At 49.1% G+C, this 27,073-nt stretch overlaps 2 protein-coding genes across 7 annotated transcripts; both read left to right on the top strand.

The window, feature by feature from the left end:
* Positions 1–51: 51 nt before the first annotated feature.
* DENND2C (DENN domain containing 2C) lies at positions 52–22,674 on the top strand. Of its 6 annotated transcripts, none has more exons than XM_068159521.1 (19): positions 52–91; positions 3,959–4,891; positions 6,502–6,650; positions 7,176–7,288; positions 7,636–7,803; positions 9,725–9,821; positions 10,506–10,550; positions 11,845–12,032; positions 14,184–14,293; positions 14,792–14,861; positions 15,213–15,290; positions 16,149–16,289; positions 16,617–16,765; positions 17,151–17,328; positions 17,631–17,672; positions 18,655–18,760; positions 20,386–20,625; positions 22,095–22,181; positions 22,539–22,674. In XM_068159521.1, the coding sequence occupies exons 2-19, from the start codon at positions 4,047–4,049 to the stop codon at positions 22,568–22,570; spliced, it is 2,838 nt and encodes a 945-aa protein (XP_068015622.1). In that variant the 5' UTR covers positions 52–91; positions 3,959–4,046; the 3' UTR covers positions 22,571–22,674. The 6 variants fall into 6 exon arrangements, with proteins under 6 accessions (XP_068015622.1, XP_068015625.1, XP_068015626.1 ...); XM_068159524.1 differs by lacking the exons at positions 52–91; positions 22,539–22,674 and adding exons at positions 205–362; positions 18,257–18,273; XM_068159525.1 differs by lacking the exons at positions 52–91; positions 22,095–22,181; positions 22,539–22,674 and adding exons at positions 205–362; positions 18,257–18,273; positions 20,718–21,493.
* Positions 22,675–22,844: 170 nt separating this feature from the next.
* On the top strand, positions 22,845–26,581 carry BCAS2 (BCAS2 pre-mRNA processing factor). The gene is made up of 7 exons (XM_068159526.1): positions 22,845–22,967; positions 23,053–23,145; positions 23,243–23,313; positions 23,433–23,594; positions 24,110–24,160; positions 24,806–24,886; positions 26,166–26,581. Exons 1-7 carry the CDS (start codon positions 22,875–22,877, stop codon positions 26,293–26,295), a joined length of 681 nt encoding a protein of 226 aa, XP_068015627.1. The 5' UTR covers positions 22,845–22,874; the 3' UTR covers positions 26,296–26,581.
* The last annotated feature ends 492 nt before the right edge of the window (positions 26,582–27,073 follow it).

The following is a 27,073-nucleotide window of genomic DNA, read 5'->3' on the forward strand; positions in this document are numbered from 1 at the left end:
GCGGCCGCGACAGCCAATGGGGGCGGCACGGGGCGCGCCGCGAGCGTTCTGTGGGAGCGGGGCCGGGCACGAGCCCGGGGAACGGCACCGGGTGAGGCGGGGCGGGGAGAGCGGCACCGGGCGGCGCGGCACCGGGCGGCGCGGCACAGGGCGGCGCGGCACAGGGCGGCGCGGCGGGGCCCTGGCCAGAGGGGGGAGGTTCGTGCTTGCCGTGGGGTCGCTGAGGCGCAGTCGCGGCTGGGCTTGGGACGTCCGGAGTGGACGCTGGCGGCGGAGCCGGCCGGGCCCGGGGGACTGCTGGTCTCGGCGCGAGGCTGCGCTCGCTGGCAGCCCCGGCGGGAGCTCGGCCCCGCTGCGATCAGGTGAGGGAGCCCTGCGGCGCCGATTCCCCATCCTGATCCGCCTGCGGGCGCCCGGCCGGCGCTCGCCGGTCCCTGGTGCGGCTGCAGGGTTCCGGAGGGCTTGTGGCGGAGCCGGCTGCTCCGTCCCAGGTGTCGCCGTGGGCCGATTCCCAGAGCGGCAGGGAAGAGCGAGCGGGCGGTGGTCCCACGGGGTCGGTGGGCGCTTGTTGGAGCCCGGCCGCAGCCGCAGCTCAGCCGCCAGCCTCCTCCGCACCACCGCGGCGCCTCGGCCTGTCCCGCCCGCGCCGGGCGCCCGTTCCCATGAACGGAAACACTTGCGGGGGGCTGCGGAGAGGAGCCAGCCAGGCTCTTCCCAGCGGTGCTCGGGGACGGGAGCAGAGGGGATGGGTGCAAACTGACACACGGCAGGTTCTTCAACATCGGGAAACACTTTTCCACTTTGAGAGTGACCGAGCACAGTCACAGGTTGCCCGGGGAGGTTGTGGGGTCTTCAAACATAGTCCTGGGCAACTTGAGCAGGTGTTTGGACAAGGTAACCTCCAAAGATCCTTTCCCACTTCGACCAGTCTCCAATTCTATATATTTTTTATTTTTAGTAGGCTGTAACATTTCAGGTAGTGCTCGATATTTGTGCATTGCTGCACTGAAGTATAGAGACCTGAGTCATTCCAGAAGCCCTTCCTGGAAGTGCTGTCTAAGGGCACAGGGTGCAGCCTGGCATGCTGGACCAGTCTCCCCTTGGCTTTCCTGGTTCACTGTGTAGTTCCAGTTGCCATGGTTGAATACAGCCTGTCTGAGCACACCTGGCTGCCACAACTGCCCTAGCAGTGGTGGGAGCTCTTCTTGACAGCTAGGACCTGCATCAGCCCTAATGAGAGGAAAAAAAACTAGAAGAGGAGCCCCAAGAAATGGATGTGCTTGGACATGCTGTTTGGGGAATGGTGGCTGTGGTTTCTGCTGTCCCTGTTGTGTCAGTTACAGGAGGTAGGATGAGGAGTGAGCATGGAAAGAAAAGGTGGAACAGAGAGTTAGCTGCTGAACAAGGCCCTGAAAGGGCCCTGTCAACTGGAGGGAGGTGCTGGGGTTTGGTCCAGCTGTTCACTCAGTTGCAGATGGGGTAGGTGAGGAAAAGGCCTTAAGCAGGGTATTTACTAGAGTAATGGAAATGTCCTGACTGCTTCACAGGAGTGTGATGTGTCTTTCCATCACAAGGAATGAAAGGACCTTTGTTGTGGTCACACACAGCCTATCTGTGGTGGTCACTGTAGTGTGAAAGCAGTCATGGCTTTATGGTGATGTCAGCCCTAGGGGATGCCTCTGACAGTTGTACTGAGAATGGCTCCATGTTAACTCACATTTGAATGTAATTGTTTCTCTGTCTCCACCTTGAGTGTTAGTTCTTGTGTGAAGCTGCAGCATTCCTGGGGCATGCAGCCAGCCTGTGGTGTGCTAACCCGAGCCTTCAGATAGTGTGAGTCAGGCTAGACCCCCATGATTTAAAAACCAGTACATCCTGGCTTCTGTTTGTGTGTCCTCGGGTATAAATACCTTCAGGGCTTGCATATTTGAAGCACTGGGGTTTTTTAGTATGGGTAGAAACTTACTTTGAAGAGGTTGGATTTCATCACTTCAGAAAAAGACTGAAAGTGCAAAGATCTAGATACATCTTTTGCAGCAGTACAAAAGTTAGGAACCGTGTCAAAGGTCAGGTTTAACCTCTTTTTGCCGTGTAATTAGGATTAACACCACATTTCCTGTGTCCAGGGGCTGTGCTCTGCATGGCCGTGTACCTGAGGAGGTGGAACTCTGTTCCTCAGAGTGATATGCAGAAGCTTTGAATGAGTTAATAACTCGAGTTACTTTGCATTGTGATGGAAGTGACTAAGCACACTGCATTCCTGAAGCATTACTGATTTTGAAATAAAATCTGCTTGTTTAGTACTGCCCATGTCTCAGCATGGCAGAGTTTTGTTCAGAAGAACTTTAGGGTTGTTCCAGAGCTGAACAGAATGGGAGTAGCTGAGAACTCTGGAAGAACTTCTTGCTGCTGTGCTGGCTGTCCCCTCATTCCTCCAGGACTGGGCTGGCAGCTTCCCTATGCCTCAGAAGATTAGGAAGTATTTTGTGTTTGGCTACCAACACAGGAGACTTGGTGACAAGAGGTGGTTTAGAGCTGCATGGGTCTCATAAACGGAGTGAAAGATTGCTTCAGAGCTGCATGGGCTTGCCAAGTCAGTGATGTGCATGTTCTCATGCCTGTTGTGCAGCAGGATAAGGTAAGGTGATGGGTTAGTGCCTTCCTTTAGCTAATCAGCTGCTGATGTGAGTGTGGGAAAGGGACTTGGGGTGTGTGTGGGGGTACCAGCAGCACCTGTGAAGGCGGGGTTTGAGCTCAGCACTGAAGTATTTTGATGTTGAACAACACTAGCAACATTCTCTCCTTGAGTATGTGGTTTCAGGAAATGAAATTGTCTTGAGACTTTGTATGGAAAGTGCTTAGTGTGCTCTCTGGCTTTCAGAAAGAACTGGAAAAAGAGGGCTACCTATCACATGCTATGAATGTGCCTTGTTCTTCTGCTGTGGATAAAGAGATGGAAGCTGGTTTGCCCCTGTCCCAGCCTACCTTTCCTCATCAGAGCCTTTGCTTTGCTAGTTTGTGCTTTAGGTTCTCAGCAGTGGCCCTGAGCATTGTTGCTGTAGAGTAGCTAAAATGGCATAGGAAAGGGGAAAGCTGCTTTCCTGTCCTGCTAATCAGGGCTGTGCAGACAGGGACTGAGGAAGGATGGCTCTGCTCTGGCTCAGGATGTTTCAGAAACAATGCCTGTTTATACGACAGGACAGGGGCCCCTTGCTGCCTGCAGCAGCAGGAGAGCAGAGTGGCCATGTGGGCAGAGGTCTCCCACTAGGGCACTCCAGGGTTTCTGATGGCAAATATAGGTCAGATGTTGACAAGCAGAACATCAGACAGGTTTTTACTTGCATGTGCAGAAGGAGAGCACTGCAGGGAGGAGGAGTGCACTTGGGCTCTTACCCAAGTGTCACAACTGTCCTGTGTGAAGCAGCAGCTGCTGTCCTACTGCTCTGCAGATGCAGCTGTGGTTGCCTTTCTATAGAGTATTTTGTATCTTGCTGTGCCTCTGCTGCATTCAGAGCTCTGGTAGAGACATCGTGCTGCAGTGGTTTGGCTATGTGCTGCCTGAGGTGAGCAGTCCACAGCATCAGGAGAAACTGAGTACTGCTGCCTGGCCTGCATTGGCACAAGCCAGCAGCAGAGGGGCTGGCTGAGAGCTCTGCTGCTGAGAGACCACTGTGCTGTTAAATAATTTCCTTGAGCTTGGACTCTTGGCATCCCTAGCTGGGTTTTGTTCCGGTTGTGGTATTTTATTTCTTGATTTCTTTTTAAGTCAGTGAGACCTCTGCTTCCTTTTGGTATCCCTCCCAGATGTGTGCTACAGAAACAGGCTCTGTGGGGAAGCCAGTCCTGAGCAGGTGGTTTGGGGAGCAGTGTTCTTCAGCAACAGGCAGAGAGCAGCTGGGAGTGCCTGGTGCTGGCTGGGGTGCAGCTGATTGTTTGGTTTTTTCCCCTTTGTCCACAGGTCCTGCTAGCAGTTAGTCCTTGAAGAGCTGACTTCTGGGACTCTTGGACACCACTGGGTGCTTTGGAGCCTCATGCCAGCCTGATGTATGCAGAGCAAGGCTGGAGATGGGGTGTTTGTAAGCACATTGGCACTTGCCATGCACCCAACAGGATCAGGGGACAGCAGCTTCTCTCGCTCTGCTGTGCAGACCCTCTCCCGGAGCCACTGCCGCAACATCAAACAGAAGATCTCCCAGTGGGAGGGGAGGACACGAGGGTGCTCCAGCAAGGAGAAGCAGCAGCTGAAAGACTTTGGAGTAAGGTATGACCCCAGCTGTGATGTTCCACCTAAAGTGAAGCCAGAACTTACAGAGAATGGCAGAAAGACTGGATCCAAAGATCTAAAGAGCCTGGGTTTGGACTTCAGGGAAGATGCACAGAGCTACTTGCAGACTGATGACAGTAGTGACCTTAAGCCCTGTGCACACAGCCTAGCTTCCCAAGCCAAGGAAAAAGGCGAATGGCATGCAGGCTTCCTGGATCCAGGGACTGCACTGCCCCCAGGGAACTCCTATACCTCACAGGCTCTGTGGAATGGAGTAGGTCCCCCTGTGCCTGGCAAAGCTTCACCAGCTTCCTTGGATCTTCAGAGGAAGCAAGGGAGCTGTAGCTCCACAGAAAGAGAACTTAAGATCAAAGGAGTTAAGTGTCTCTGCAGGGCAGAGAGAAGCTTGAAAAACATTTACTCTGAGGCTGAGGGGCATGAGAAGTCAGCTGCTGTCCCACCACCCAAGCCCCAGAGGACCTTCCGCTACCTTGCAGAAAAGGGTGTTGGTAGCTGTGCCGCCAGGGAAGCTCCCCAGCGGAAGCAGCGTGGAGGAAACTTGGTGTCATGCTCTAACAATCCTGAGAAGAAAGTAGCCAGCAGGAGGATCAGAGGGAGAGCCCAGAGGTACATTGATTCATCTCTCAAGTCTGAAACATGTTTCCTTAAATCAGTTTCTAGATGGGTTTAAACGGCTTGCCATGATATCCTTGTGGAAGTGCTAGTACTGGTGATGGGGAGAGGATGTCTCTGCATCAAATATCTCCTTTCCAGCACTGCTTATGCACTGCTTTTGCTGCTGATGATCTTGCAAAGGTAGCTAAAATCTCCAAACATGTCAGTCCCACACCTAACACAGAACTGAGTAACAATATGCTGGCCCCAGGAGAAGTGCTGCCTGCTTCTTGCCCTGAGCTGGTCTGCAGCTGCATTTATGGATGGCAGAATAGCTTTCTCTTGAGGCAGGGTGGCTGCTGAATGTTCTGGCTTTCCTCTCAGTGTAAGATTCTCTCGCTGCTTAAAGTTGGAGGCTGTCACTTGTAGGTGCCTCTGTTGCTATTCTTCCCTCTTTCCTGTACTTGGGTGCCTATAGCAGAGTAAAGAAAACCTCAGAGCTAGCTTGCTACTCGTTCTACTCGCAGATGAGCTGCCTAGGGCAGCTGTGCTAGAGAGCAGGGAGCGTCGCAAGTGGAGCTGTGGCTGGGACTGCTCAAACCTTTCACCGTTGCACAGCATACAGCGATAAGCCAAATTTTATGATGAGCTAAATCCCTGCCAGCTCCTTGGTGACCTCTGTGGCATGCTTTGGAAATGGAGGCCAAGTGTGTGAAAATGCAAAAGTTGCAACTGCACTAACACCCTTGCCACGAGTTGTAGGAGAAGTCCAGTAGAAAGCAGTTCCCTAATTGTGAGTTCTGCTGCAAGTGCTTAGTCTGCAAAACGCGTTTTGGGTCCTTTCCCTGTGACAGGATGGGTGTCTCATGCTGCTTGCAGTGTGCTTGGCCATGGAGAGTGAGTAGGACTTGCTTGGTGTGCTGGTTTTGGCTGGGATAGAGTTGTTTTTGTTTCAATAGTAGCTTGTCTGGTGCTGTGTTTTGGATTTGTGGTGGGAGCAGTGGTGATACCACAGCAGTGGTTTAGGTACTGCTGAGCAGTACTTACAGAGTCAAGGCTTTTTCTGCTCCTCATAGCCCCCCACCAGTTAACAGGCTAGGGTGCACAAGAAGTTGGGAAGGGACACAGCCAGGACAGCTGGCCAAAGAGATGTTCCAAGCCACATAATGTCACAGGAGTTCAGCAATAAAAATGCAGGGAAGAAGGAGGAAGCGAGACACCTCTTGAGTTATGGCATTTGTCTTTCCAAGTTACTACTGCCTGTGCTGGAGCTCTGCTTTCCTGGAGATGGCTGAGCAGCTGCCTGCCAGGGGCAATAGGGAATGAATCCCTTATTTTGCTTTTCTTGCCTGTGCAGCTTTTGCTTTACCTATTCAACTGCCTTTATCTCAACCTTTTGATTCTCTCCCCCATCCAATGGAGGGGAGGGTGAGTGAGGGAGTGGATATGTGGGGCTCAGCTGCTGGCTGGGATTAGACCTCAGCACTTGGAAATCAGAGTCCAGAGTGGAGAATCCATGTGTCTGATGGTCCCAAAGAGGACCATCCTTGTGTGAACTGGAGACAGCAACTCACTGGTACATGCAGGTGCCTTTAGAAGAAGTTGCACTGGTTTTCCTCTAGGAAATCTTTTGAGTTTGAGGACATCCAGGGCTTCCGCAACCATATGGCAACCAGCAGCTGCCACAGGCTTCGAGGAGAGACAAATGACACTTCAGGATCCAGGCTCATCCACACACAGTCAGAAGACAACATCTACGAGGACATTATCTGTATGTGCCTGTGCTTCTGGGGCTGCACCCCCTTTATTCAAGGGTAGCAGATTTGCTGGGGAGGGAGGAATGAGACTGAGAATGTATTGAGGCCCTTTGCAGCTCTGTGGATTTTAAGGTCTTCCCCATCTGGGGTTTTTTGTTGGTATTATTAACTGTCTGCAATCCTGCCTGATTTCAGATGTCATGGAAGGTCACTAGTGTTGGCCTGTGCTGATTTCTTTGTTACCTCTTCAAGTGCTTCGCGTGAGTGCTGCACACAGATCAGTGAGAACACTGAATAATTAGCTGCTTTGCCATAGAGCTACTTTGTCTGCAGTGGGAGAAGTGCTTTGTTTTGCTGAGTCTGTGTACAGGTTTTCCAAGCTGACTTCAAGTCGGGGGAACATACTCCATCTTAAAAAGGTTTTTCTCAGACCCTGTTAAAGCTTGGTGGACAGCTGCACACTCTCCCTGCTTATCTCCCTTGCAAGAATGCAGGACTTTATCTCATTTCATAAATCCCCCATCCACTGCTTTTTCCAGGCCCTGCAAAAGAGAACCCATATGAAGATATTGGAGTGCTGCCCTTACCCCTGTGGAAGGTCCCATCAGTCTGGAAGCTACCACCCCCCCGGGGAATCAGCAGGGCTCCCAAGGTAGGGTGAGAGGATGGAATTGTCATGAGTTCAGAGAGTCATCACCACAAGTGCCCTGTTTGTGCTCCCCTGTGGCCTCACTTTCCACATTATTGCTTCACTGATTTTTCCTTAGTTTTTATTTATTAATATAGATTATAATGAGCAGCCATAGCAGTGGCAGACAGTTAAGCTGCTAAGGAGCAAAAGACCAGGAACAAGAGGGTGTTGATGCCATGCTTGAATATGTGGTGGGATGTAGAGCTTGGTAGAGCAGGAGGCTGCAGGAAGTTTGTAATCTAATTTTTTTGACCTTGGACCAAAGCTTAATCACATCCTTAACCATCTCTTCTGATTCTGTTTTCTAGCCTCCCCCAAAACCTCCCTTCCTTAGTCGCAAGACTCTTGAGGCAAAGTCCTCCCAGACAAGCTTCCAAGGGAAGATGGTGAAGGACACAACCCTGCCTGTCACACTGACTGAGTGGAAGCTATTCCGAGCAGTAGAGGCTGCTAGCAGGAGAAAGAACTTGCCCTGGGTGAGATTTAAGCATGAAACACTACTAACTGTTGCATGGCATTTCAAACTCTTGGCAGCTCGTGTCTCTCAGTGATAAAATGCAGCATGTGCTCTAGGACAGCTGCAGCTAACAACTTAGTGGCACCTTGTCCACAGGACTCAAATTCCAGCTGTAGTAGTGGGGGCAACTTAATTTTGCTGTGGTAAAATCAATTAACTTCTGTAGATCTTTCTTTCTCCTGAAAATTAGGCTCATTGTTCAAATTGCACAAGACTGAGGTAGACTTGACCAGCTGCAAAACACTTCCCAAACCTTGAGTTCTTGAGGGTAACAAGCAACTCCTGAATGTGTTTTTAAACAAACTGTAGGACTGGAAAATCAGGAAGGAGATGGCAGGGTTATAAAAATGATGTGGAGTGTCTTTCATCTGGAAGGGGAAAAGAAAACATTCTCCCAAAGCAAACCTGTTCCAAAAGATCTGGAACAATTTGCATGCAGGAATCACACTTCACTCTTTTTGCTCACAAGGAATAGAACCAGGATTGCTTGAGAAGGTGAGAAGAATTGGGAGTCTAAAAAGCAGAAAAAGCTTAGTTAGTGCTTAAGAAATGCATAGCTGCTTTAAACACACCCAGTGTCTTTCACTGGTGACTCAGCTGCACAAAAACCAGCACAGAAATGGAAATCCTCTAGGTAAGGATGATAGAGGAGAGGGCTGGGTGATAGAGGAGAGGGCAAAGAAGGCAGATTCTGCTTTCTTCCTTGCAGCCTCATAGTGCTAGCAACACTGGGTACCCCAGAAAATGGGGAGAAATAGATCTGAAAAGATGAGACTAAGCCTAGTTTGCTGAGCTGGGGATGAAGGCTTGAGCTGCAAAACAGGTTCTCTCGCTGAATATCTGCCTTTTTTATGCAGTATTTGTGGTGACAAATGGCTGGGCCCCACCCTCCTACATTCAGTGGGAGCATTTAATGAATTCTTATCTTGAGACAAGAATGAACTTGACCTGCTCACTGCATTTAGCGAGGTGCTAGCTGGCTTTGACGTGCAAGGAGCCACCTGCAGCACTGAATAACTGGCAGCTGAGGGGAGAGTCCAGAGGGGCTTGTGGCAGGAGTGCAGAAAGCATTATGACCTTGGTTTTAAGGCCATTGTTACCAGTGGAAATAAGGTTAAGAGAGTGTCTGACTTCTTCCCTGTCTGTAGCTGAGTCTGCATTGGGCTATGGTTTTTCCAATTTTTTTCTTCCAGTGGACCATGTCTGTGCTATCCCTGCAGCACAGACCAGTTATTCTATCCCACTGTCTTTCCTCACCTCTGCAAAATGGAAGTACATCATTCATAGCAAACTACCCTGGGAGAAGGACTGTGCTTAGAGCAGCCTTGTTCTGTGCCAGACGTTGTACTTTGGAGAATTTACTGTCTGACATCCAGCTACAGCAGGAAACTGAAATGAAAACAAACTCTAAGCTACACTGACAGAGCTCTGCTTTTTCTGGGCACCCTATGAATTGGGATGCTTGAGAGCATGTGGAGTTCAGAGTCCTTTGTGGTGGAGGATTTGTAAGATGTTCTTGCAAGCACCTTTACAGTTGGCCTCTCTAGTAGAAAACAGAGATCCAGTGCCAGACAGTTTCTTTGTCTCTTTGGTCAGCAAGGTGTAACTTGCAGAGTGCTTGTAGGGTCTGGTGTCAGCTCTGTGCTGTGCTAACAGTGACCTCTCTCTCATAGCAGAACTTCTGTGTATGTTTGTTATCCAGTGAGCTGTGCTGAAAGTACTCGGGCAAACAGGCTCTGAGCCAGGTTTCCTGATGGGATGTGGGCAGCTTTTCCCCAGTGTTGTGCTGCTAGATGATAGCTGTTGTGCTGCAGTCCTGTGGGCACCAGGACCTTTTTCTGGACCCCCACATTAACCTCTGCTTCTGCTCTGGATTTCAGCTGGTACTCAAAATACAGGAGATCTTTGATTCTAAGCGTGGAAAGAAACGGTTGAAGTTGCTCAGTCCAGCTGGGAGAGAAGCACCTCCTGTGAAAGGTATAAGGTCTCCAGCACCACTCTCTTTACTCTAAACCTCTTGAGGAGCACAGTTCCTGTACAACCTGGGGTACTGCTGGCAGGCCAGGCACCATCATTTCCTGCAGCTGGTGCTGGGCTGATGTGACAGTGCTAAACCCCATGTCCTGCAACCGGAATTGTTGAGCTTTCAGCACCACTGGGATTGCAGTGCTTGCCTAACCCAAATTTCACACTGTCACAAATGGAAGGTGGTGCTGTGATCTGAGCCTGAAGAGCTGGGCTGCTGCTTCAAAGTGCTTGTTCAGAAAAACAGAACAAACCTAAAAATGCCTCACTACTCTGCTCATTACTTTTGTGCCTCTGAAGTGATGTCCTTGCAGCTGTGGTATGGGCTTTATTTGTAGTACACTGTGCTCAGCAACTCTGTTAACTTCTACAGCAGCATTGAATAACCACCTGGTTTCTGTTCTTTGTCTGTGTTCAGCTGGTGGTTTATTTGAAACACTGACTTGATATCAACCTCACATTTGAACTTTGTTGTTGTAGCACATTTGCCAGTACTGGCTGGTCTTAGAGCAGTATAGGTGGGCAGCCCTGAGTAATGTTCATCTGATGAGTTTAAAGGTCTCTTTCTTTCCCAACTTTGGGTGTTGCCCATCTCCCTTCAGCATAGCTAATAAGTGAAAACTCTGTGTGTTTCAGGTGAAACCAGTGGGAATGAAAGTGATACGGAAAAGCAGCCAAAAAGTGAGTGAATCACAGGGGCTGGTCCTGTCCCCATAGCACTGTGCATTGGGCTGAGGCTCTAATGGGATAAGCACACTGACTAGGTGTGACTTCTGCTGAGGCAGAGAAAGAGGACATCTAAGAGGCAGCATGGCAGAGGTTGGGAGCTGTTGCTGTTACAAATCAGCCTTTATTTCTGCCACTTCTCCTGAGCCCTTCAGGTTTAATTTGCCAGTTGCTAGAAGTGGATTTATTTTGGGGATGGTAGAATCACACTTAACTAAAATATGTCTGTCCCTGGATCACCTTTGCTGATAACACCTGAGATTATTTCCCCCACCACCACTTTCTTCCCTTGGTTCTGTTTTACAAACCTAATGCTGTGAAATGTCCTTTTCTCTTGGGAGAAAACAGGTGGTTGTCTGGTTTCACAGTCCTGACTTAGATGCTGGGCCCAAACAACAGACTTGAAATACCTGCTTTGTTTGAGCTGGTCTGGGAAGGCCAAAGAAGTTATAGTTTCTCCATTGTTAGGGTTTGAATGCAACATGGTCATGATTGGCCAGTGGTGCCCCTGAGTGACTCTGTCATGTGTCTCAGCAACCATCTAGAAAAAAAGACCAATGGAGTTGTTTGAGATGTTTCATTTACTTGGATGGAAAGAGGCAGAGTGCCTTACCTTGGAGCAAATAGGGAGTTCCACTTTTTTATATTAATGAGAGTAATGGAGAGTGAAGAAACTGCAGAAATACACCAACTGAGTCACTGCCTGACTTAAGAGTTGTTTCCAAAGAGTCCAGAATGTGTCATAGTGCCTGGGCCACAGGAATTTGTTACATCAGAGTGCTGTGCCTGTGCTTGTGAGTTTATACTGTCTGTCAAGACATCCCAGCCTGAAGGTTTCTTGGCCAGGAAACTGGCTCTGCCTTTCTTGAATGCCCATGCTGCCTGACAGAGTAGCTGCCTGAGTCCTGGCAATTACTGAACTGATGGAGCTGGGCTTCTCACAGCTGGGTTTCCCTCATCCTTACCATGGTGTGTTGCTCTGAGATGCATGGGGAATATGTCAGGACAGCAGCAGAATGCTAGCTACTGGTCAACAGAAGCTTGCAGATCTACTGCAGGGCCAATGCTTCCCTATCTGGAGCAGCAGTGCTTGAGGAGCTGACACAAGAGTCCAAGTCTTGCAGTGCTGTTAGGCAAATGCACTCATCTCTCTTCCTCTTCTGAAGGTAGTGATGAGTCCTATTGTGTGACCTCTAGGTGTGTGGCAGTGATAGCCACACTCTGGTTTTGGATTTGTCTCTTTCTTCAGGTCGACACAAATGCCTACTGCAGGTGCAGTCCATCTCCAAGAGGAACCCACACTACCAGACTTTGGAGAGGGATTTGATAGAGCTTCAGGAGCAGCAGCTATTTGAGCTGTTTGTGGTGGTATCACTGCACAAGAAGGCATCTGACCTGACATACACACCACAGATCATACAGCAGTTTCCCAGCAAGGTAGGAGCTGCATTGAAACTGTTTATTTCCTCAGTGTGTATCCATTGCTAAACACTGTACTAGTAAAGCTGCTTACTGGGCAGGACACAGGCTTGGAATAGAATATTAACTACCTTGCTCTGTGGCAGGCCTGAAGTATGGTGTTGGGCAGTTGTTGAGTATCTTTTCTGATAATGAGTTTATGGTCTTTCTTTTTCCTTTGAGCTAGGAAGGCTCCTGCTCTAATTCTGATTGCCTGGAAATACCATAAAGCCATCCTGTATTGTGATACACTGCTGAGGCAGCCTGCAGGAGAGGAGAGGGAGTGCACTGCTCTGGCCCCAGAGCTGGCATTATCTCATCTTGGTAGTCTGTGATTTATGAACAAGGAGTGAAGCAAATTGACTGAGGGTGCAGAGGAACTAGAATCACAGGGCTTTTACTCGTATTGTTCTGGGGGAAAAAAATAGTGAAAATGGCAAAGCCATGTGTACTAGCCCCCCAAAAAGTAGAGGGGAACTGTGGAAGTTCAAGTGCTGTAGCTAGAACAAGCCATTTGAAATAAGCTTGATTTCTGCCTGCTCAGCCCAAGTGCAGGACAAGCTCAGCGTGTGATCTGAGCTGTGGCTCAGTGTGCACAGCAGCTACTGTGAAGCTGAGAGGATGGAGCCTTGGTGCTTGCTTCTGTGATGGTTCCAGATGGAAATGAATATTCAGTTGCCATCATGGAGGCTTGTATCTGCTGCCTATCAGCCAAAGCCAGAACACAACTAGCTGTGCTATTGGGAGTAAGATAGATTGTTACTGGATCTGCATGCCATCCAAATAGGGAGGGAGATGGCAGAATCAGTAAGGGAGGGTGTGTGGGACTCCAGCAGGACCCATAGCATCCAGCCACATAAGAGATTGGTGTGCAGATAGCTCCAGTGTCTTAAATGTGTAAATGCTTTGGATTCACAAAATGAATAAGGGACTACAGGCAGGCAGAGTGCATAGTCTTGTTTTAGTGGGTAAAACTGAACATAGCTGAATGATAGCTGCTAAAACTGCACACTTTAGGGTGTTAGGAGGAAAGGAATGTAACCAGATTTAGTTTTTCCCTGATGCAACCACTCAGTCTGTTCACTGCCTTTGGGGAGGGCAGTGCATTGTTCTTTTCTTGCTGCTCCAGCAGATAATCAGACCCCACTGTACCATGTGGCTTTTTACTATCCTTTCTAAATGCACTAACAAAGCAAATTATTTTCTCAGTGTTTATTCATCCTCTACTCAAATGAAAATGTTTTGGTGAGTGACTTTGGGACAGTCTGTCACGTTGGGATTTTGCAGGAAACGTTGCCCAGTAATTATGGAGGTGTTCTGGTTACAGATTTGTCTCACTTCTTAAAATAGCCTTGCTTCCAAGTAATCTGTTTGTCACCCTCTTCTTTGGGCTGCATGCCAGAGGATATGGAAGTTTTTGTACAACTGTTACTGTGTGAAAATGCTATACTGTTTTCCTAACCACTCCTTTATGCTGTCACAGCTTGGGACAGTGGAATAGCTTAGGTGGCCTGACTGAGAGTACCGTGTCTCAAATCAGCTTTGTGCAATAAACTTTCCTCTTCCCAGGTGCATTCCCTATTTAAATGGGATCTCTCTTACTTGAAAACTTTCCTTTTGCCCCTTCATGGCAGTTTTGAGCTTAACTTGTCCTGTAGTCTTTGAAGGATATGGCTTGAGCCCACACATGGTGATTTGAACATGTGAATCAGATATGCTGTTTTGGCAGCTCCATGGTGAGTGATCTGCCCATCACAAACTGAACACATTCCTGTTCCTCTTAGTGTCTCTTCAACACTCCAAGGAGCAGACCCAGGGCAAGCTGACACAACCATCATCTGGAGGGTCAGTTATAGCTTTGTTCCCCAGTAAACCAGGCTGTGTTTGTAAACTCATGTTCAGTTTGTCCCAGGCCAGCTGGATAATTTTACAAAGGTCCAATTAGCAGGAAAGATGCAAGAGGAAACTGGAAATCTCCTACAGTCAGAATACATTCTCCTATGCTTGTATGATAGCTATCTGATGGCTCAGCATTTGCAAGTGTCAGGAAGATGCTGTCTGGCATTGTTTTAAGTGCTGCAGCTATACATCACACTTCAGTGACTTCAAATGTATGGCTTACCCCTCCAGCCTGACCATCCCTTCAAACAGTCAAAGGATACAGAAGAGAGGCTAAAGGTCATTCCCAAATTCTGCTTTCCAGATCCCAAAGATTGGTTTCCTGCATCAGACCTTAAAAGGTAAAGACTTTTTTCTGAATATGCATGCCCAAAACAGGCAATGATGAAAGCTTAGGTATGTCCCAGTTCTCTGGTCCAGAGGAACTGCAGCCTGAGCAAGGAAGAAGTGGGAAAGGCTTAATCCCTAACCCTTGTGATAGGGGAAGATGAGATACGGAGGTGGACTCAGGAGTCCTGCTTCTGTCCAAGCCCCATCTTTCCTCTAAGAAGGAAGTTTGTAATATCTATTCAAAGCTTGGTCCCCAGGCTGGCAAGTGCTCCTGTTGCTCCTTGGCAGAATGGAGAAGCAGCTGGGAAGGAAGATTGCTGTTGTAGTTCAGTCAGAGTCTGTGGGCTGCAGGGTTTTACACTGAATAGAGCCTGAAGTAGCTTGCTAAGTACAGCAAGAGGTCTTCAGCATGACAAGGAAAAGAATGGCTTGCAGTGCATGCTTTGTCTGCCAGCCTCTTCTCTCAACTGTGTGGTGGATTTAACTCTAACTCTTCTTTGGTTCCCCAGTGAAACATTTTCTTTTGTGTTGACCGGTGAGGATGGCAGCCGCTGGTTTGGGTACTGCAAGAAGCTCCTGGTAAGCATCTGTGCATTGGGTGGAGAGCAAAGAATGTGCTGCTAAATGTAGTCAAGTGCAGGACGTGAATCAGCAGCTGTTCCTGTATGGGTTACGTGGTGCCTGTGCTGCTGCTGGGGTTTCCAGCCCACTGAATGCCTAAGGGAAGGAACAGGATGATCTCCAGCACTGCAGTGATGTGGGCTCTGGGGGTGGAAGAGCTTCTGGAACTTCTCACTCCTCAGGAATCTTTTAAGTCAGAACTGTGGAGGGAACTCCAGCAAAAGGAATTCTGTGAATCAGCTACAGTGAAGGTGCTGGGTTCTCTATTGCACCCCTGTTCTCTCCATAACTGTTCCTGTTGCCTTTCAGCCAGAAGGGAAGGGGAAGCGCCTTCCTGAGGTGTACTGCATTGTGAGCCGCCTGGGCTGCTTCAACCTCTTCTCCAAGGTGAAGTGGGGAGAGCTTCTTACTTATTGAACTGCTTGGACTCAATTATCTTGAAGGTCTTTTCCAACATAAATGATTCTATGAGCTCAAGTCTCTATCAGCCTGCAGGCTGCAGAAAGTAACTGGACACTTCTGTCCAGTCTAGAATTGCTCAGCAACTGTAACTCATCCCAGGACAGTGCTGCTTTCCTGCTGCCTTCAAGGCCAATAAAATGATCCTAGGGACTTGTCAGCCCTTACATGGGCAACTGTTCCTTCAGAAACCTGTCAGAAAGTGGCTTCTAGTACCTGATACTACTGATGGTGCCCTTCATCCTCTTCTTCCATGACTTGGAAATAGAAAATCAGTTTAAGGGGTGGGGGGAGGGAGGAAATCTCAGCTTGGTTCTCATAGCACCATGAGGAGAGCAGATAAAGAGGTAAAGAATGGAGAAAGGTACTGTGGGTAAAGTGCAACCACTGCAGAAGTATACAGGGGCAGACTTCTCATGACAGCTGATTTGTAATTGTTGGAGCACTGAGTCTCTTTGACAGTGTGTCAGAAAGATTTCTGGGGGAGGAGAATGGGGTCATCTTATTCCTCTAACTAGTTGTGAGAATTTGATTACCACATACAAGACATTTCTTTGCAGTAGCAGGAGTCTGGATTTGAGAATGGAGAGTTGTACTCACAGGTGCCATTTGATTGTTCAGACATTAGAGAGGAACTTTCACAGGGATCCCAAGTGAGAAAGGAGAGGGCTGTGTGTGTGCTGGAGCCTTCACATGTAGCCATGGCACACAATACTCTCTTAGAGGCTCATCTCTCCTCTGGCTCACCAGCAGATGTTGAACCACTGCCTGCTGTATTTCTCACAGATTCTAGATGAAGTGGAGAAGAGGAGAGAGATGTCCCCAGCCCTGGTGCACCCTTTCATGCGCAGTGTGATGGAGGCACCTTTTCCTGCACCTGGACGCACAATTGCTGTCAGGAGCTTCCTGCCAGGAGCAGGAGATGAGGTGAGGAGAACCAGGGCTGGCTTTCCACTGTTGGTGGTGTCTCTGGGCCATAGGTGGCACTCTGCAGACTGCACTGTAGAGTGATGTTCCTGTAAACAATCTGAAGGTAGTGTCCTACAGTCCAAAAGGTGTCTGTCCTGGTGAATCATCTGCTGTGGAAGTGATTCCCTGCTTCTGAAGGAACCTGTTTCTTAAAAAGTCCTCTGTGATGCCCTGCATGGACTGCCCAGGCTATGGGCTCCACTCATGAGGAGCCACCAGCTTGGTGCTGCTCCAGTCAGGCTGCCCCTTGTCCAGCCTGGCTCTGCATCTCTTCTTGCCTCTCAGGTGATGGAACTCTGCCGTCCGCTGGATTCTCGACTGGAACACGTCGACTTTGAATGCCTGCTGAAGTGCCTAAGCGTCTCTCACACAGTTCGGGTGTTTGCCTCTCTCCTGCTGGAAAGGAGGGTGATCTTTGTTGCTGACAACTTAAGGTAAAAACCAAACCTGAGTGATCAGTTCTTTCTGAGGGATGCTATCTTCTCTTCTGCATTTAGGCCTCCCTCGTGTGCAAGCTCAGTTTTTGTAAGTAGTTACATTTAAAAGCTTTCTGCAGGCTTTCCACACAATATCTGCATGCTTAGAATTTGGAGTGTGCTATTTGCCCAAGAGGAGACAAGGGAATGTTCCCTGTTAGTCTGGGTTGATGTTATTCCTGGCTCTCTATAACTGACTTTAAGAGTGGATGCATGTGGCTCTTGCTGATGCATAAACCACGTACGTGAACTCCGTTTTCCCTGAGCATTCCTAACCTGCCTCTGTAGCTGAGTTCTGAGCAGGACACTGACTGTCCACCCTGTGCTTCTCTTGCCTTCCCAGCACTCTGTCTAAATGTGGTCACGCTGCAGTGGCAACGCTTTATCCCTTCACTTGGCAACACACCTACATACCAGTCCTGCCAGCTTCTATGATTGACATTGTGTGCTCTCCGACCCCGTTCCTAATTGGCATTCTCTCCTGCTCGTTACCACAGCTCCAGGACCTGCCTGTAGAAGAGGTGAGAACTGAGTGAAGCACAGTGGTAGGACGATGTCAGTGGTACAAGAGTGACCTATCTAGAATAATCTCTGTGGATTCTGTCTTAGTCTAAACTCTTAAACTTCTCTGAGGCAGTTGGTGAACTCGCCAGGTACATGTCAGGGTGTTCCATTGTTACCAAGGATAAATAATGTCCCTGTGTGATATCCCCTGTCACTGAGGGTATTTAGAAAAATGAAATAGAAGTGTTTGAGTTTGGTGGTGTTCTTTTTTCTGTACAGCAACACACCTGGTTATTGTGTTTTGTACATCTTTCCCCAGGTACTGATTGTTGATCTTTGTGCTGACAAGTTCTTGCAAGAGGTGAGTGAAATACCAAAACCAGTCACCCAGGGTTATATGCCAGGGAAAGGTATCAGTGAAACATAATGAAAAACAGAACTCCGCAAAAGCTGGCACTCATATGTAGACTCTAGTGACTGAGGAAATATCCTGCATTCCTTTTTGATCAATGGAGGAAGGAACAGGCTCCCTTGTTGCAGCATTGAGGCTGAGTGAGGTACAGAGCTTTGTGAAGTCGGAGATGCTGCTTATCTGAGCTGAATTTCAAAGCAGGTCCTTAGTTCATTTTATGTGAAGTGGACCACTAAGGTTCTCTGCTGCTTTCTGGCTGTCTTTCCATGTACTTGTTCTCTACAGGGCTTTCTCCTCTCTCATGTAGCTGGGGTGTTTGTTGGTTTGGATTTGGGTTTAGCTTTTCTTCCAGGAGTGATAGTCTAAGAGACAAATTATCACAGTTCCCTTGCAGTTCTCTGCTGAATTTTACTTAGTGTGTTTCTATGTCACCAGACAAGTAGCTATACACATAGTACTCTGGAGTAACACCAGTTCCAGGAGGGGATCTGCATCTCCTTTCCCTTGCCTTACTCTTCTGTTTTGCATTGCAGCCTGCAACTGGAGAAAGGTATTAAAGGATTGATGCTTTTTAACTGTAATATTGAGACTTGTCATATTTTCTCATAGACTTTGGTTGTTCTTTGTTTTATTGCTTGGTATAACGAGCCTGATTTTATGCTGTGGATATAGCACATCTTCTGTGTTGGCCACTTGTGTGTGACTCCAGTAGGCTGTTGTTGGAGGGTGCTTAGCAGATGTTTTTAATTTCTGTTGCTACAAGACAAATGGTTGGTTGGTCTCTCCACCAAGATGCACCACGTCACACAGGAACTTCCCTCTTAATTGTTTTAGGCATGTTATGAATATTTCTCATCTGTTCATAATGAGGAGATTCTGCTGCTGACAGATCAACAACACAGAAATACTTTCCTGGCCATTTTCTCTTTAGGTATCAGATGAAGATGAGATCCTGCCTCATAAACTCCAGGCTGCTCTTGTACAAGTTCTGGAAGAAAGAAGTGAAATCTTGGCACGTGAGCAGAGTGATGCACAAGGTGCTTCTAGGGGAAAGTGTTTTCACCTTAGCAAATCTCTGCAGCTTCTGTGTAGTTGATAGAAAAAAATGAGCAAGTGGAAATGAAGATCAGGAAGGGACATTTCAGAAAGCTATTTTTCTGGTGACTGTGTTAAGAGGTTTGGAATCCTAACAGTGATTCCTCCTTCCAGTCAGTGTGTGCAGAGCTCTATCACAGTATCACAGTTCTATCTAGTTCTCCTTGGGCCAGGTACACCAGTTCCCAGGCTTTGAGCTTTCTCTGCTTATTTTCTTTTAAGTGGCAGAGAGAATGTTTGTCTGAAACAGAGAGCATGGGACGTTTCTGTACTTTAGAGGGTAGTCTGACAGATCACTTTCAAAGTTGAACTGCTAACAATAATCCATCAGATCAGTGTGAGGATTTTAGAAAGCATTGACTAGCCTGAGAGAATGGCTTCTGCAAATGTTGTGATTCCCATGCATGTCAACAAAGTTAGCTTTCCAGTGGGTTTGTGTTCTGTAATGTGCCTAATTAGTTAAGAAAATTAAACCTTGACTGCTGTGAGCTTAAAGCTTATTAGACAACAGATGTTTGACAGGAAAAGAAGTGATGAATGCTCTAACTACTGGAAAAGGTTTAGGGTAGAACCTGCCTCAGCTGCAGCAGAAAGCTGACATAAGAACAGATCTTCATATTTGAGCTGTGGCTGAAACATATATCAAAGTGTTTGATACCAAGCAGTCATCTGAATTTTCAGTCTGAGACAGCTAGCCCAAACAGTAACTGCTACTCCTCGTTTAGGAGAGGAATGACCCAAGTGCCAGGTTCTGCACATTGGCCACAGCAACCCCATGCAGTGCTACAGGTTGGGGTCAGAGTGGCTGAGAGCAGCCAGGCAGAGAGGGACCTGGGGGTACTGGTCGATGGTAGGCTGAACATGAGCCTGCAGTGTGCCCAGGCAGCCAAGAGGGCCAATGGCATCCTGGCCTGCATCAGGAACAGTGTGGCCAGCAGGAGCAGGGAGGTCATTCTGCCCCTGTATACTGCACTGGTTAGGCCACACCTCGAGTACTGTGTCCAGTTCTGGGCCCCTCAGTTTAGGAAGGAGGTTGACTTGCTGGAACGAGTCCAGAGAAGAGCAGCAAAGTTGGTGAGGGGTTTGGAACACAAGCCCTATGAGGAGAGGCTGAGGGAGCTGGGGTTGCTCAGCTTGGAGAAGAGGAGACTCAGGGGTGACCTTATCACTCTCTACAACTACCTGAAGGGAGGTTGTAGACAGGCGGATGATGGTCTCTTCTCCCAGGCAGCCAGTACCAGAACAAGAGGACACAGTCTCAGGCTGCGCCAGGGGAGGTTCAGGTTGGATGTTAGGAAGAAGTTCTATACAGAAAGAGTGATTGAGCTATGGAATGGGCTGCCCGGGGAGGTGGTGGAGTCGCCGTCATTGAAGGTGTTCAGAAGGAGACTTGCTGGGGTGCTTGGTGCCATGGGTTAGCTGTTTGGGTGGGTTGGATTGGTTGATGGGTTGGACAGGATGATCTTGAAGGTCTCTTCCAACCTGGTTTGGTTTATTCTAATAAAGGTTTATTCTAATAAAGTGATGGATGCAGAGGGCAATTTCTCCTTGGTTGTCCTTTTCACAGGTAACACGCCCCTCAACTCCCTGGTCTCTGAAGCCTTTGTACAGTTCTTTGTGGAGATTGTTGGGCACTACTCCCTGCACATGGATGTCACAGAAAAGGGGGAGCGTGTGTTTCAGCGGGAGCCGTTCCGAAAGTCCCACGCCTCGCGCAACGTGCGCCACTTCCTGCACTTCTTCATGGAAACGCAGATGTTTGCAGGCTTCATACAGGACCGGGAGCTAAGCAAGAACGTGGCCAAAGGTGAGGTTTGATCTTACTTTCCTGGTTTACAAACTCACCTTAGAAGCATAAAGTCGTGGGACACTGGCTCTTATGAAGCTTTTTCCTCGTAGGTTAGCATTTTAGCCCGTGGGATAGCTCTGTCTCCTCCTAATTACTCAACAGAATTCATCTTACGAAGCAAAGAAGTTTTGCATCTCTCCTTTCTGGACTTGAATCATAGAATCAATAAGGTTGGGAAAGACCTCAGAGATCATCAAGTCCAACCTATCACCAACACCTCATGACTAACTAAACCATGTCCAATCAAGTGCCATGTCCAATCCATGTCCAGGGACAGTGACTCCACCACCTCCCTGGGCAGCACATTTCAATGGCCAATTACTCTTTATGTGAAGAACTTTCTCCTCACCTCAAGCCTAAACTTCCTCTGGTGCAGCTTGAGACTCTGTTGTCTTGTTCTGTTGCTGGTTGCCTGGGAGAAGAGACCAACCCCCACCTGGCTACAACCTCCCTCCAGGTAGTTGTAGAGAGCAATAATGTCTCCTCTGAGCCTCCTCATCTCCAAGCTAAACACCCCCAGCTCCCTCAGCCTTTCCTCATAGGGCTTGTGATTGAGACCTCTCACCAGCCTTGCTGCCCTTCTCTGGACACATAAAAAAGTAAACCCTCACTGCTAACTAGGAAGTGAGGCAATAAAGCTATAAATATTTTATTGCAACTTGACAGTAAATGTGTATGTTAAAAGCTGTTCTTACATTCTTTTGACAGCTCTTCATAGAAGTTTCTTTTTTTGGGAACATTTAACTAATTGCAAACCTAGCTCAACATCAAGCAAAGAGGCAGAAATCAATAGCAAATCAGACAGGTGCAAAGAGCAAAATCATAGTATAGTATCAGTGAGAGTTGGAAGGGACCACAAGGATCATCTAGTTCCAACCCCCCTGCCATGGGCAGGGACACCCCACACTAGATCAGCCTGGCCAGAGCCTCATCCAGCCTGGGCTTAAACACCTCCAGGGACAGGGCTCCAACCACCTCCCTGGACAACCCATTCCAGGGCTTCACCACTCTCATGGTGAAGAACTTCTTCCTCACCTCCAGTCTGAATCTCCCCACCTCCAGCTTCATTCCATTCCCCCTAGTCCTATCACTACCTGAGATCCTGAGAAGTCCTTCCCCAGCCTTCCTGTAGCCCCCTTCAGATACTGGAAGGCCACAATTAGGTCACCTCGGAGCCTTCTCTTCTGCAGACTGAACAGCCCCAACTCCTTCAGTCTGTCTTCATAGGGGAGGTGCTCCAGCCCTCTGCTCATCCTCGTGGCCCTTCTCTGGACACCTTCCAGCAACAGGTTCAGCACAAACCAGTTACTTGAACCTGCAGCTTACATCCCATCTGTGATTTCATTTTTGCAAATTTGTTGTTCAAGGTGTCACATGCTAAGACATGAAACAACTCATCTGAGTGTTTCCTTTTTTCCTCTTCACAGGCCTCTTCGAGATCCGTGCCTTGGAATATTTGGAGAGCATTCCAGAGGCAGAGCCAAGTGGAATGAACAAAATCCTTCGCAGCCTTGGTAAAGGGACACTCCTGCTGATTTGTTTGAAAATGACTTTATTGAACAAATAATTGCATGCAGAAGAGAGCAGGGCCTATTCTTAGCACACCTGTGCTCCTGTTGTTTACATTTGCCCCTTCAGGGGATGCCAAGCGCTTCCTAAGTGTTTAGTTTTGGTTTATTTCTAAGCTTTTGCACAGTTATCTAATAAAGTTTATGGAAGTTGCCTAATCTTAGAGCTGTCAAAACTCGTTTCTTAATGTTGGTGAGGGCTGAGAACACAGGGGGCTGAGATCGTGTCTGTCAGCATGAATTCCTCAGCCAGGTGTCTCCTGCAATGGCTTCAGCTCCTGATGCTGTTTTTTTTCTCTGCAGGGAGTAAAATGCGATTTCGGCAGAAGAAGTGACTGCGCCCAGCTGCGGGACAGCGGAGCGGAGCTGGACTCCTTCGCATCCCCGCGGGGCACTGCGTGCTGCTGCTGCTACCGACGCTAATAACTGATGGCCCGAACTCCTCTGTGTCTCCGTTCCTCACTGGGGCTGCGTCCGCGCCGCCGGGGCCGGGGGTGGGGCTAGAGCCGGGAGGGGCGGGGTTGCGTCGCCGCGTCTGAGGCCAAGTCCCGTTAGCCGCGAGGGGGCGCACTGCGATTGAGGCGGCAGCGCCGCCAGGCGGAGGGGCGGAGTTGGCGCAGGCGCAGAGCGGGACCGACCATGGCGGGGCCGGGGCTGGTGGCTGGAGACGTGGTCGTGGACGCGCTGCCCTACTTCGACCAGGGCTATGAGGCACCGGGCGTCCGGGAGGCGGTGAGTGTGGGCCAAAGGGGTGCGGTACGGCACGGTGGGCCGGGAGGGCGGGCGGTGCTCGTGCCTGACGCCCCATGTGCGCTAGGCCGCGGCGCTGGTGGAAGAGGAGACGCGGCGATACCGGCCGACGAAGAACTACCTCAGCTACCTCCCGGCGCACGACTACAGCGCCTTCGAGGTGAGGCGACGCGGCCGGTCCTCCCCTCCCTTCCTCTGGCCGGTCCTCTTCTCACCTGGCCGGCCCCGGCAGGCGCCTCATTGCCGCATCCCCGCAGACGGAGATCATGCGGAACGAGTTCGAGCGGCTGGCGGCTCGGCAGCCCCTGGAGCTGCTTAGCATGAAGAGGTGAGCTCCGGCGGCCCCAGCTGGTCCCCATCACTGTGGCTGCGGTATCCTCGGGGAGCACCGCCGCTGCCCGGTGCCTGCAGCGCACTTTCCTAAGGCGGGCTGGCGGCGTGTTCCAGGTACGAGCTGCCGGCCCCGTCCTCTGGCCAGAAGAACGACATCACGGCGTGGCAGGAGTGCGTCAACAACTCCATGGCGCAGCTGGAGCACCAGGCAGTCCGCATCGAGAACCTGGAATTAATGTCGCAGCATGGTTGTAACGCGTGGAAGGTGTACAACGAGTAAGGCTTTCATTCGCTTTGCTGAACCTAGGTGAAGTTCTGACTCCAGCTTCTGTGTATTTCTCACGTTGCCCTGTCTAAGTCCAGTGGTGACCTTTAGAACACACCCTGGGACAACTGAGCCGATTTGAGAGAGCTGTATATGGAAGAGGAGGAGGCTGATATGAATGAAGAGCAGCTGTCTCTGGCCAAGAAGTAGCCTGTGTCTCAAAACATCCTAGTCTTGAGTTTTATGGGTTGATGTTTGGGTAGCAGTTGGTGATAATGGGCTTTAATGCAGGATAACTGAACACATTAATGACAGCCTGAGGAGTGATAGCTCAGTAGTTGAAATGAAGATGATTTACTGCTGATCCTGCTCAGCATGGAGCAGTTATGAATAAAGCTGATGCAAAAGCCAAAGAAAGTTGTAGGCTTGTCGTGCCTATGACTTTGAAGAGTTACATTGCAGGGTAAATGGGGCTGGTCGAGCAATTGCAGGTTTTCCTAATGCTTTGCTTGCATTCTGCTATTAGACATCTGGTTCACATGATAGAACAAGCCCAGAAGGAGCTTCAGAAGTTGAGGTGAGTCCATGTTTTCCATATTTTTGTACTGAAATTGGAAGGACAGTGCTGCCCTTTTCCCTCCTTCCCCCCAATAACGAAGAAATCTGCCCCTGCCCTCCCCAAGCGGTTGTATTCATGATGCCTATTCGACTCCATTTTCTGTTTTGTCAAAACCTTTGCTTTGAACAGAATGGCTAGTGGTGGAATCACAAAACTGATTGCCTGTGTTAGGCACTTGACCATCTGGAATGTTTGAAGTTTTACCTTGTAGAGTGGAAGGAGTGGTTGCTTGCTTTTTATTGATCGCAGGGTTCCATGCGCAGCACTGTGCTGGGATTTGTCCCTCTGTGCTGTAGTTATGGTTCTGGCTACATGAGTGTTTCCTGGTAGTACTTCTATGCATTTGGTGAGACACTGGAACAGGTTGCCCAGGGAGGTGGTAGAAGCCTCATCCCTGGAGGTTCTTAAGGCCAGGCTGGATGTGGCTCTGAGCAACCTGCTGTAGTGTGAGGTGTCCCTGCCCATGGCAGGGGGTTGGAACTAGATGATCCTTGAGGTCCCTTCCAACCCTAACAACTCTATGACTGGGTGGATTTCAAAGTTAGCAGCAGGTATTACATATTTTAAAGAGACAAACATTTTATATTGCTCTTTTCTCCCCAGGAAAAACATCCAAGACCTGAACTGGCAGCGAAAGAACATGCAGCTCACAGCTGGGGCTAAGCTACGAGAAATGGAATCTACGTGAGTATCTGGAATTCTTCTGGTAGATTTTCCTTCACTATCTCTTGTGCTTGAAATTCTGCACACAGGTCTTTGGTGATCTGCAGAGTGTTGCCTTGGGAATGGCGGAGTGTTGCCTTGGGAATTGTTACTTGGCGAAAAGTGTCTTTCCACCATCTGTAATTCAGGTCTTGGCAATGGTGGCTGAGTGAATTGATGAGTGAGTGACAGGTGAAAAGAGGACACATCAGTTAGTTGAAATTGCCTGTTCACATTGCATCTTAAAGCTAGCAGATTTAAATCCAGTAAATAAGAGCAAGTGCAGGGTCCTGCATCTGGGTCGAGGCAATCCCAGGCACAAATCCAGGCTGGGCAGTGACTGGCTGGAAAGTAGCCCTGAGGAGAGAGACTTGGGGGTGCTGGTGGACAAAAAGCTCAACATGAGCTCTCAATGTGCACTTGCAGCCTGCAAAGCCAATCAGATCCTGTGCTGCATCAGGAGAAGTGTGGCCAGCAGGTCGAGGGAGGTGATCCTCCCCCTCTACTCAGCCCTGGTGAGACCCCACCTGGAGTACTGTGTCCAGTTCTGGAGCCCCTATTACAAGAGGGATCTGGAGGTGCTGGAATGGGTCCAGAGAAGGGCCACAAGGATGATCAGAGGGCTGGAGCACCTCTCCTGTGAGGACAGACTGAAGGAGTTGGGGCTGTTCAGTCTGGAGAAGAGAAGGCTCCGAGGTGACCTAATTGTGGCCTTCCAGTATCTGAAGGGGGCCTACAGGAAGGCTGGGGAAGGACTTCTCAGGATCTCAGGTAGTGACAGGACTAGGGGGGATGGAATGAAGCTGGAGGTGGGGAGATTCAGGCTAGATGTGAGGAGGAAGTTCTTCCCCATGAGAGTGGTGAAGCCTTGGAATGTGTTGTCCAGGGAGGTGGTCGAGGCCCTGTCCCTGGAGGTGTTTAAGCCCAGGCTGGATGAGGCTCTGTCCAGCCTGATCTAGTGTGGGGTGTCCCTGCCCATGGCAGGGGGGTTGGAACTAGATGATCCTTGTGGTCCCTTCCAACCCTGAATAAAACTATGAAACTAAATGTATATGAAGGGTTAACTGGTTTAAAAACTATTCTTCATCCCTTTGGTTGCCCAAATTGTTGTTGGTGTCAACTGAGGTTTGTAATGTAAGGAGAAATTCTCTTTTATTTGGTATCTTTGTGCTTTCTTCAGGGGAAAGTTTGCTGTGGATTTTGAAACAAAGGATGGCTAAGTAAAGCTTTAAAGCTTTTCAAAATTTCTTTTCCCTTCCAGATGGGTATCTCTGGTCAGCAAAAATTATGAGATTGAACGAACTATTGTGCAGCTAGAAAATGAAATTTCACAGATCAAGCAGCAGCATGGGGAAGCAAACAAGGAAAACATCCAGCAAGACTTCCAGTGACTTAACCCTGTTTGACTGCAGCATGTGTTAAAAAAGGTGAAACAAAAAGCTTTGGTGATGCTTGGTTGTAGACACCTCTAGCTACAGTTGTATACAAAAAGGTATTTTGTTTCTTTTCGTTGTTTCTTTTCCTTGTTTTAAATCTAGGAGGTGGTACAAACCTGTTAAGGGCACAGTTCAATGTACTGTGAGCTGTTTCAATTATGTCTCTAAAGTAGAAGCTCTTAGAAAATGTGTTTTGTAGTTTTGCATCTCCCCTGTGCCTTTAATAAAGGTTGTTTTGGTATCTGTGGGCCTTTTACTGCACATGCAAAGCAGACTGTGCTGCAGGCTGCTGCCACCCCACAGCCCTGCAGAGGGGCACAGACAGGTCTCTGTATGGGGCTGGGGAAGGGGTTCGTTTGGGCCCAGGAGCAAAGTCTGGACATGCTGACCAGACCTGCCAAGGTAGAGCCTTGCTGGTGTGCCAAGCACCCAGCCCTTTTGAAGGGGTTATACCCTATGCTGCAGGGCTGGGACAGCACTTCCCCATCCAGTTACCCTCTGCTGCCAGGTCCTAGTCACCCACCCAAAGTGTGGTACCCCGGCCCCTGGAGCATTGTAGGTGTCGCAGTGTCTCATTGCATCAGCATCCTCGCGGCTTATCTGCCCAGCCAGACGCTCCTGGTGTCAACTTTTGCAGTGGCCGCCGGCCCTCACGACGCCTCTTGCTCCGTCGGTTATGGCTGTAAGGCCGAAGGGCTCCGAGGCTCTCCCAGTGATGACAAAACCTTGACAC

This window comes from Melanerpes formicivorus, unplaced genomic scaffold, assembly GCF_026170545.1.
Source record: "Melanerpes formicivorus ecotype bairdi unplaced genomic scaffold, bMelFor1.0.p_v2 SCAF_46, whole genome shotgun sequence".
In the NCBI taxonomy this organism is placed as follows: Eukaryota; Metazoa; Chordata; class Aves; order Piciformes; family Picidae; genus Melanerpes; species Melanerpes formicivorus.

What these genes read in the sequence shown, in the direction of transcription:
- DENND2C (XM_068159521.1), top strand. Translation starts at nt 4,047, where the DNA reads ATGCAGAGCAAGGCTGGAGATGGGGTGTTTGTAAGCACATTGGCACTT. An exon ending in TACGGAAAAGCAGCCAAAAA is followed by an intron (nt 10,551 to 11,844) that starts GTGAGTGAATCA and finishes CTCTTTCTTCAG; the next exon opens with GTCGACACAAATGCCTACTG. An exon ending in TACAGCAGTTTCCCAGCAAG is followed by an intron (nt 12,033 to 14,183) that starts GTAGGAGCTGCA and finishes TTACCCCTCCAG; the next exon opens with CCTGACCATCCCTTCAAACA.
- BCAS2 (XM_068159526.1), top strand. Translation starts at nt 22,875, where the DNA reads ATGGCGGGGCCGGGGCTGGTGGCTGGAGACGTGGTCGTGGACGCGCTG. An exon ending in CACCGGGCGTCCGGGAGGCG is followed by an intron (nt 22,968 to 23,052) that starts GTGAGTGTGGGC and finishes CATGTGCGCTAG; the next exon opens with GCCGCGGCGCTGGTGGAAGA. An exon ending in GAGCTGCTTAGCATGAAGAG is followed by an intron (nt 23,314 to 23,432) that starts GTGAGCTCCGGC and finishes GGCGTGTTCCAG; the next exon opens with GTACGAGCTGCCGGCCCCGT.